The sequence below is a fragment of the Sorex fumeus genome, unplaced genomic scaffold (genome assembly GCF_029834395.1).
Source record: "Sorex fumeus unplaced genomic scaffold, SorFum_2.1 ptg000007l, whole genome shotgun sequence".
NCBI classification, from domain to species: domain Eukaryota; kingdom Metazoa; phylum Chordata; class Mammalia; order Eulipotyphla; family Soricidae; genus Sorex; species Sorex fumeus.
Window position 1 is genome coordinate 35,842,816 of NW_026606064.1, and position 10,636 is coordinate 35,853,451.

General features: G+C 49.0%; 1 protein-coding gene across 1 annotated transcript in view; it reads right to left on the reverse strand.

Moving 5' to 3' along the window:
• The window catches only part of NAV2 (neuron navigator 2), an 822,647-nt gene extending 812,884 nt beyond the window's left edge, over nt 1–9,763 (reverse strand). Inside the window, exons 1-2 of the mRNA XM_056130622.1 lie at nt 9,652–9,763; nt 3,748–4,380 (exon numbers count right to left, since the gene is read on the reverse strand). Of these exons, the coding sequence (XP_055986597.1) occupies nt 3,748–3,885 (138 nt within the window). The 5' untranslated portion in view covers nt 3,886–4,380; nt 9,652–9,763. The remainder of the gene's footprint in view (nt 1–3,747; nt 4,381–9,651) is intronic.
• Between the last annotated feature and the right edge of the window lie 873 nt (nt 9,764–10,636).

Below are 10,636 nucleotides of genomic sequence, written 5' to 3' on the forward strand. Positions count from 1 at the left end.
AAATGGTACTTTACTGGATGTAAGTGATATCTCAATAGAGAGGAAATTAAAAACTAATTATTACTATGAAATGCACCATCTCTTTGCACATTACACCACTTGCCCTATTTATTTTCCTTAGAGTATAGGACATTGTCTGCAAATAGACGGTATTGTGGTCTGCCTGTCATTTACTGTCCAGAGAGGCCCTGGCCAATATAGCAGCCAGTAGCCACATGGGTCTATTTAAGTTGAAATTAATTAAAACTAAATACAATTTAAAATTAAGGTTACGCTAGCCATATTTCAAGGGCTCTGTGGCTAAATATGGCTAGAGGCAACTAATTTGTACAGGGTATGAATAGAACATCTCCATCATTTCAAAAAGTTGTATTGGACAGCACTGCTCTAAAAAAGCTTTGGGAAAGAGGAGGTCTCATTCATCTATTTTAACCTCATAAATACTTTTTGAAATGATGAATAAAGTAATTTTGTAATACCAAAAAAAATTACAGGACAAAAACCTGGAAACATACCAAATATACATTTTAAAGATATTGATTAGAGAAATAGTACAGTGGTTAGGATGCTTGATTTGCATACATTTAATTCTGGTTTGATCCCCAGCACCTCATATGGATCCCCCCCTTAGCCCAGCCAAAAGTGATTTCTGAGTACAGAGCCAGTGATTCTTGAGTACAGCTGGATGTTTCCAAAACTCCCTTCCAATTTTTTAATTAATAAAATAAAAAGAATTGGTTAGGTAAAATTTCATGTATTTTAGATACAGTATTACTTAATGACTGACTCTATTTGGTCAGCAAGGAGCATGAAGTTGGTATTATATGACTCAGACATATATGCGCATTATATTAAATGAAAAGGCACACTGCTTAAAAACATATAAAGTATGATTCCTTTTTTATTAAGAAATAAAAACCAAAAGTAGTCAGGAATGGTATATTCCAAATTGATAATAACCATCATCACTGCTGGATAGAATTAAAGGAGGAATGTATACTCTGCTTTCTCCTTTAACATTTGAACATAAAATGAGTATGTACTACTTGAGAACCTTTTTTTAAAGACCTGAAACAAAATCACATACAATCCTCTAAGAACAAAATGGGGAGACGGATCCATATTGCAAATCATTCTGAAATATATAGACATTTCTTAAATAATTACCAAGAACCAAATTTTCTACAGACTTTATTTCACTTATTCTTTATATTGTCTCTTTATTAAATAACATTGCCCCATGCCAAAAATGTGGACACTAAAGAGGAGAGCAGTTAAGTTTTGCTGGGTCCTATAGCTCACACACAGTATAAATGGCATTGAAACCCAGCTCTGATTTTATATCACATGACACTCTTTATTGCAGAAAGCACAAGTACAGATACCCAGAGAGCTGGTCCCAGATGAACTCTCAACTCCATCTCTACAAAGCCACAAACAAGGGATCAGCTACAGTGAGTGCATGGCACCGACTCAGTCTTAAAGGGGGTGGCTGCTTCTGTTACTCAGGAGAATAGGAAATTTAGCAAAATGAAGCTATTTTCTCTCCCTCTGCCTTGTCTCTCTATCCCATAATTTCCATTACACTGAATAACTGAAACACACACACAGTGATGCCACAGGATCTGGTGCCAATGAACGCTCGGTAACTTAAGCATGCTGGTGGAGACTTCCCAGCTCCCCAGCAGATGCCTCGACTGTGCCTTTGTTGGCTTCTCTGTCAATCCCCCCTGAAGAGGACTTTTCAGCTCACCCGAAGTAGCTAAGCCAAAACACTGCAGAGGCGCCTTTCAGCTCTGTGGACAAGACATTCCGGGCTGAATGCCGGGAGGCTTGTTTAGCTTCACACTTGACGCAAATGGGGTGTGTGTTTACCCACAAACACACACATGCACACACCAACAGAAGCTGCTACCGCCAACAGAAGCCACTCGCAGGGGCGCGTGTCTAGAAACCCAGAAACGGTACTCGGGCAACACAGAACTCCAACGTGGTGCAGTGCGATCAGTAAAAACAGCCTCATTCCTCCCAAGCAAAGTTTCAACCACGGCCCGGAAAATTCAGTAGGAGATGAAATGTAATACTCTATTAAGCCTTATTTTGCCAGCACAAGTGAGAGCTCATTCAAGCATGGAGAGTCATTAAAATGGATCTTACATATATCATTATAAATTTAATAATCACCATGACGGCTAGAGTTCAAGTTAAAATGAATGTCAGCTGAGCATGACCAATTGATGTTACCCCAGCTGCTGCAGAGTCTCACTTGGGGTTATATTCTACTTGCAAAGACGCCACAGTACATGTGGACCCAATGCAGCCAGAGCCAAGAACAGATGGGTAATGCAGACATCTACACCTAGCCAAGGAGAGGCCATCATAATTGCATATTATCTCAGTGTACCAGCCCAATTAAAATTTTCTACAGTGTCAGAGGTCCCAAATGTTCCTCCACTAAGTGTCTGTATACCATAAACTTGGCCAGCACTTAGTAAAATACAGTCAATCCCGGGGTCTGATCACAACAATTAGCAATTTCTCTCCTATGTCTCAGAAAGCTCCTATAGGCTCAGAAGCAGGCAGGTCTAGCAAGCTCTTCTCCAAACAAAGCAAATGTTCCAAACCAAATCTCACTTATTTGGGCACCTAAGAAAATAGACTTTCTTCCTGCCTTAAAAAAGAGCATTTTCGACTATGGAAACTTGATCTCATTTGTCAGCAACAGCATCAATCTATGTTTTTACATATAATTTATTTCCATAAATTTTTTATCCTCTGGAAATCAGCACAAAACCAAAGTCCTTTCTCCCCTTTCCCCCTCCCTCTCTCCTCACTCTACCCATCCACACAGCCATTGAAAAATCTAAGGAGTGGTAAAGCTCGTTTTCACCTCTGCAGACATCTCACAGGACAGAGATGGTCTTTGAGACTCCAGGACAGAAGCAAACTCCCCTGCACCCCACCCACCCAGAGAGAGAATGCCACATTCTTTTTCTTTTACCATCCACAATATTTCAAATGAAATATCAGAAATTAATTGCAGGTTAGCAGAGAATCGGCTGATATTAAGGTGCATTTAGCTCTTGCCATACCCAGGTCCTCACCATTCCTGCTGGAGAGAGGAATGGCTTTCCAGCCATCATCACTTCAACCACCTTCCTAGACTACCAGCCACTCAGGGCTGCTTCCAATGTGCCTGGCTTTTAAAGCCAAGCTGAACTTTAACTGGTAGACACAGATCCAGGGCTGACGGCCGCTTTCAGACCGATGACAGCAAATGACCTACACTCAACGGGTCCTTTGAAACAGCTTTGACATGCTCACAGATGGGGCCAGAGAGTAGAGCAGGATATGTCTTTAGATCCATACACAGAAGCGCCACATGAAAAATAAGTCAAATAAAACCAGGACTGTCAGGGGCACCATTTTCCAAAAGGGTCAAGGGGCCTGTGATGCCCCAAGGAAGCCTTAGGATACTCAAGCTCCTGTTTGACTTAGAGGACATCAACACTTTTTGTGAACTCCCAGAACAAAAGCAAACCAAGTTCTACCTTGCTGGCTGCTCAGTCTGAATGCCATTTTCCCTCCTTCTCTCTCCCCTGGCCCAACCAACCAGCCAAAGTTTCAAAGCCAGCAAGCACACCGCTCCTTAACCAAAGAGCCACAAGTCTCATTGCCAACAACCATCATCCAACCATCATCTGCACGCGCTCCCCGACGCTGTGAACCAAGAGTCATTTCACTTACCCTCTTCTGATCTTCCAATCCATGGGTAACCAGCTTTCTCTTCTGTTGGCCGGATTCAGCAACCGATTCCATTTCCCGGGAGTAAAATCCCCTCTGTCCTTCAGCGAGGCGTCCAAGTGCCCAGAGAAAGAGGCTCATGCACGCCACAGACGTGGCTCTCGCCAGCCCAGGGCTCCACGCTGTCTCTTCACACGTGCTCCTGACTTCGGAACTTATGCTCAGGAGCTCCACTGGCCATTGCTGCCTTTGCCCTGGGGGCGGCTGCTGCTGGCATCCTGACACCTGGGACTTGGGGTTTCACTTCAGTTCCAACACTGCTTCTTGAGAGCCCAGGGGGGCTGATCTGGGCAAAGACGAGTCCATATCCTGGGGTCTGGGCCACATTCCTGCCCCAGAAAGCCTTTCTCTCACTGGTTCCTTGGCACAGATAATTTATATGTCAATAACAATGTAAATGGGCATTTAATCCACAGAACTGATAGCATCCACATCCCTCTCTGGCAGCCCCTGACTCCCATAAATCACCACAAAGACTGCTGGCAAACACCGCCCCTCATGGCTCCTGGGCGCGGTCATCACCCAGCCGGTTCCAGACCCAGGCTGCCATCCTCCTTCCTGGAGCAAGAACCATACCTGTGGAGAAAACGAGCCGCTGTCAGATGTGTCTTTGGAGAAGCAGTACAGGCTGGAGCTGGCTTGCCTGCCATCTGGATCCCAGATCAAACAGCAACCCACGATCTTTCTTGAGTCCTCTCCCAGTATTCTCCGAGCCTAAGCACGGACAAACACCCAGGGGAGGTTTACGGGTTCCCAGCGAACCCTGTGTTCCAAATAAGAATTCTGCAGCCAGAAATGAGTTCTCTTGCAGCCTATGGGGGCTTCTTCGTCCTCCTCGTCAGCACAGGAACCAGACACTCAGATAGGATAAGCGAGGGAAGCAATGGTGTAGGAAGCAAAAAGGCATCAAGCATCCGCCTCCCTCCCCCAGCTGAGAGCTGTGCAGACAGCATGTGGCATACAAGCCACAGGGGCCACTGGGGAGGAGGCGGGGGTCAGTGTGGATCAACTGAGAGAGGAAAGGCAACTTTCCAGGAAGCCCTAGTCCCTCCCTTGGTACCTGCAGGCAGTGTAGGCACCTAGTCATCTCCTGGCTGATGTCAGAGAAGCTCAGAGGGATAGAAAGGGAGGAGGAGGAGGGACCTCACACCGAGGAAAGCATTTTGTATGATATACACCCTTCCATGAACAGTCTCAGCAGTGGCATCATATTTGAGAGTTCCCATGAAGAGACTGCAATACACAGTTATGAATGTCTTGGTCTATAGCACCAGCACCACCAGGCAAGAAAGGAACCAAGTGTGTGAGTGGTGGTGGTGGTATGGGTAAGCCCCTTGCTAAAAGGGCAGTAATCTCTGCCAGATTTTCTAATCAACGCACTGGCCATTCTCCAATTCGGGCCTCACCAGCTTCCGGGAGAGCTGGGGCCAGATCCGGCCACTGTGGGCATGAGACAGAAGCCCTCAGACCCTCGCTGCAGCTGTCCTGACTGGTGGCTACTTTGGAAAGAGGCCGAAGGCATCCCCTGTGACAATGTGACAAAAGGCTTCCGCAGGACTCCACACCAACACAGGTTACAAGGAACATGAGATGCTGGGACACAAAGGGCTTCTAAGGAGGGAGAAGAGAAATGCTTTTCTTGGGAAATGCCTGTCCAACACCACATAAAACCCACAGCCAGAACACACTTCTTCCAGGGACAATGGTTCTGAATTTGGCAACAATTTATGAAAGCAGCATGTCCAGGAAAGTGGCTTCCCATCCACCCCCAGAGGTCTGGGGTTGACATTTAAGACTGCATGAGTGAAACCCTCTATTGGCTAAGGAAGTGCTGAGCTGCCAGAGAGAGCAGGGACCCACTCATTGCCCTCCCCCACCATCTTCATTGCCCGTTCAGTTTCAGATCTGTGCTTTTTAGTTCCAGATCACCTATAAATGGACCATCTGGCTCCAACAACTACCTTTTTCTGAATCTGAAGCCTCAAAGCGGAGGACTCAATGGGGTCTTCATCTGCCTCTCAACCTGAACCTCAACCCTTCAGTGACCTTAAGCAAGTAACTTAATCTCTCTGTGCTCTCAACTATCAAGTGGGAATAATGAAAGCATTTAAGAGGAGAAAGATCTGGTCACCTACTGAGAGTAGGTGATCAAAACTAAAATATCTTGGTCAGGGTGATGGCTCAAAAGACTGTGGCACATACTTTACATATGGGAATCGTGGACCCAATGCTCAGTACTGTATGGCCCCCAGCAGTGCTGGGAGTGGCCCCTGAGGACCCAAAATGTAATAAAATAAAATAAAACTCAAAACCTGCTAGTAAGTATGAAGTGCTTGTGATATGCTGCATTCACAGGATTTGTTGGAGTCATTATCCAACAAACCTGCTAAGGGCTTACTATGTGCCAATGACCATGCTTGACAATTAGGGTTCTTATTGCTTGTTAGAGATGAGACAACCAACATTAGGTAGGCTGAGCAACATGCCTGAAGTTACATAGCTAGGAGGCGTTGGACTGCAATTTGGAGAACTAACTTCAAAGACCTGGTGTCTGCCCTTGCCTCCCTGGCACTATCTCTTCCCTGTCTTTTCACTATCAGCCTAGGTTCAGTTCACCCTTTTCACAGCTCCTGGCTGTCCTTGTGAATCATCATGAAGAAAAAAAAAAGACAGTGCCCGAGCTGGAGCAATAGCACAGCGGGTAGGGCATTTGCCTTGCATGCAGCTGACCCAGGTTCCATTGCCAGCATCCCATATGGTCTCCTGAGCGCCAGGAGTAATTCCTGAGTGCATGATCCAGGAGTAACCCCTGAGCATCACCAGGTGTGATCCAAAGAGCAAATGAAAAAATGACAGTGCCAAAGGTCCTCCCTCGTGGAAAAGCCTTCTCCAGCAGGAAGAGTGAGGGGGTGGGCTTTTGCTCTCTGATTGCTCCAATATCTGGAAACAGCTCTGCACAGGCCTCCGGCTCTCTCCTGGGTGAGTCCCTGTCACATCCCATCATGCCAGCCATTGCAAAAGCACCCAGTGCACATGAGGACAGACATCCTCACCACAGAAATGCCTCCCCCCCACCCTCTCAGCAGCAGGGAGTGGAAGAAGCTCCAACACCTTCTGCAAGCCTTTTGTTTCTGGGAGTTGGTCTCCAGCAGTTTGGGCATGAAGTCTGGACTCACACCAGAGCCAGGGTGGGCAGGGGCTACCCCAGGAAGGGAGAAGCAAGGCTGCTGTCAGCTACAGCTGTCCAATGTGTTTCTTGAAGGGGCTGTGGGTCAGGCGGTAAAGGACTCAAGGGTACTAGCCCTGAGGTAAAAATGCTGGTTTCTCACTGCCCAGGGAAATCTCACAAAGTTAAAAATGTACTTAGATTTTTAAAAATAAGTAAATAAACAAAAAAGAAGAAGAAGAATTAAAAGGCAGGACTAAGAGAACATTTTGCTGGATTACTGAAAAGCCAATACACTTTCTGGATTGTGTCAGCAGCGTCTCGTCCATATGTTGTAAGTATGACTGGACCAGGAAAAGGGAATGGGGTGAAGGTGGGGGGAGTAAAATGGATCAGACTGAGGGAACCATTGTAGACTAGCAATGACTACTTTGAATCCGAAGATAAATCCAATTAAAGACCTCCTGAACGGCTCACATGGCCCAAATAGTGCCCAAGAAGTTTTTAATGACCCATTCCACATCCCCCAAACTCTCCCTGCATTCTGAGCAAAAAAAAAAAAAATAATAATGTCTCTTAATTTCTTTTGTTGGCACAGCCAACAAAAGGGCTAGAAGCTGATGTAGAAATGTCCTCTACAGAGGTCTCTGTGGTTCCTGTCCTGAGGGGTCCACCCTCTTGCCGTCTTGAGATTCCCAGTGTCCAATGAGTGACAGGCTGGGTCTATCCAAGAAAAAAACTCTCCTTCCTTCAGTCTGGGTTTGGGGATTATGTCTCCATTTTTCTATATTAAGGGAAAACATCTCTCTTAAATTCTCCAAAGTTTTCAAAATTAGCTAAAGTCCTTTTTGACCTTCTCACTTCTCTCCACTTCTCCAGCTGCTTCTGTTTCTCTCTAACCTACCTCCCCTCCCTGGCTTCAAAACTGTGGGAGTGGATTCAAAACAGGGTTAAAGGCTAAGGGTGAGGGGTAAAAAGGAAGCTTGGCCTGTTTCTTGTTATAACTGGAGTTAAACTCCTGAAATCAGGGTGCATCCGTCTTTTCAGGGAGCTAATTAACACTCATTACCCGCACAGCATTTTTAATTAGTCTTCGATGCCAATAGGGGAAACAGAGGTGCATCTTGGAAACCCAGTTCTCCGTTAATTAATCAATAAATAAGTTACGGAGGGTGTAAGATAAAGAGCCGGGGGAGGCACGGTGGTTTCCTGGCAGAGTTTATAATTGGGGAGGGGGGCTTTTGCCTCCTCAAGGAAGTCCACGCGGGGCCGGCCACTTGTGCTAAGTCAGCCGCCAGGGAAAGCTGACCTGGCCAGCAGCCCTGGCGCCTTGATTTGCGCGAGGCAAGCTAGCTGAGCGTGCAGCAGCCGCCTCTTAGAAGCAAAGAAAGGCTCACACACAAAAAATAAGTCACTAGGGCCCCAGCTGGGCGGCTCGAGCTGCCTTGCTGCTGCTGCTGCCGCCGCCGCCGCCGCCAGGGTCCCTTTACCCGCAAGAAAGGAGCCGGCTCAGCGGAGCGCACGTCCCGGGAGGAGCCGCCGGGACTCCCGGGGCTGGGGCCTCCCCTCCCCATCGCTTCCTCCTCCCTCCATCCGAGCGTGGGAGAGAGCTGAGAAAGAAACGCGAGGCCGGCCTCGCTGCCCCCAGCTTAGATCCACCTACACAGAAGCGCGCACAGACGTGGAGAGATGTAGACCGTGATGAGACTCAACCGTAGCAGACACTCACAGAAACACACACAGACTTAAACGCCCCAGATACGGATATCTACAGAAGCTCAGCTCACACAAGAGGGTGCAGGGCACCCGCCCCAGAGGGGCACAGACAGTTAACAAAACCTTCTACCATCAGAGACAGATAAATAGGGGCACAGAGAGAATGCACACACGCACACACACGCGCGCACATGCACGGAGCAGAGACACGATAAGGAGAACAGAAACAGCCGGCGGGAGGATCTGCAAGCTACTCAGACACAAGACATCAGCACCGGAGAGGGGCGTTCACAGACACCCACGCCGACCGCAAACACAGAGGGACCCAAGCGTGGAGATTCACTCCGAGTCAGCATCACACAGACGGGGACGGGGAGGACGGGCGCAAACACCGCCCTGCAAACAGAAAACCCCCCAGCCTTGGGCACGCCTCTTCGGAGGGACACACACCCACTCGCGGGCAGGCTGGGGAAAGTGCACCCCGGAGCTCGCACCCCCGCGCCTCGGACCTCAGTGCAGCGCGCCCCAGCCCGCATCGGCGGCCGGGAAAGACTTCGCCGGCGAAATCTCCGAAGCTCCCCGCTCGCCTAGGGTCTGCTTTGAAGACCCTCCCAGGGTTTGCTTCCGAGGTGGGGCGGCTTCGGAGGCGCCAGAGCTCCGCTGGGGTCCCAGAACGGAGGGTAACACACACACACACGCACACACACACACACACACACACACACACGCACGCACACTCACACGCACACGCACACACACCCGGTCGCCCTGTGCGCGGAGCCAGCCTGCTTCCAAGCCGGCAGTCCCCGCCCTATCTTAGACCCCCGGATCCTAGCACGGAGCATCCCCAAGTCCTCTCCTCCTTGCCTGTCCCGCTGCGGAGCAAACTTTCTCCCCGCTGGTCCAGGCGCAGGGCGGCCGGGTAAAGTCTTCCCCCGAGGAGGCAGCGCTCTGGGGGCTCCTACCTGCGCCCACGCGGCTTAGCAAAGCTGCCGCCTCCAGCTGGTCTTGCACTGCGCTCCGGCCCGCGCTCCTCAGCCGCTGCCGCTGCCGCCGCTGCCGCTCCTTGCCCTCCCGTTACCCGGGAAACCGCCTCCTCCTCCCTCCTGCCAGCCAACCAGCATCGTTCACATGGCGCCTCGCAGCCAATGGACGACCTCGTCATCCCGGTCCCCTTCCAGGGTCCGGAGCCCTTTCCCAGGCTAGGGGACCAGAGTGGGAAGCAGGAGTGTTGTCTCCGGAGATGCTGGCACCCCATGGCGTGTTCCCTTGGAAGGGTGTATGTGTGTGTGTGTGTGTGTGTGTGTGTGTGTGTGTGTTCAGAGTGAGCCGTCCAGTTTCTTCCGCCACTGGACAAATGAACGGGGAGGCCCACATCATCCCTGGAAAACCTGCATTACATGATGCCTTCAGCGCGCCTCCATCAGCTTTCTACGAAATGTAGAAATCCTTGGACCGACTTCTATCTGAGCGCTGTCCAGCCTTGAGAACATCTTTCTCAGTAGGGTGCTCACATTCTCCCAAGGCAGTGCTTCCCTCTTTTGGAGCTAGGACTGGGAACACAGAGCTGAAATTTGCCTCCATGCCAAGATTGTTGTTTTGCTCTATTGGTTAAGACGAGAGAGCTTTGCCGGCAGTCTTCAGAAACTAGAAGCCCCTCCTAGTTCCCAGGCGACTCTTATTAGCCAGTTCTCTGGCATCCCCTCAGGCTACTCTATTCTGTAACTCCAGAGGCGTGTGTTTAGCTGTGTCTCTCCCTATTTTCAAAAAGTGGTCTTATTTACCACTTTCCTATTGGAAGGAATCTTGGAGTTCCAGATTTGCATGTAAAGGTGAACTGGAGAGATAGTACAGGAGTTAAGGTATTTACATAAAAGGTTGCCCACAGGGGTTCCCAGCACTGCATATAATCCTGAGTCCTGCCCTGAGTGACCCCTGAGCACAGAGCCA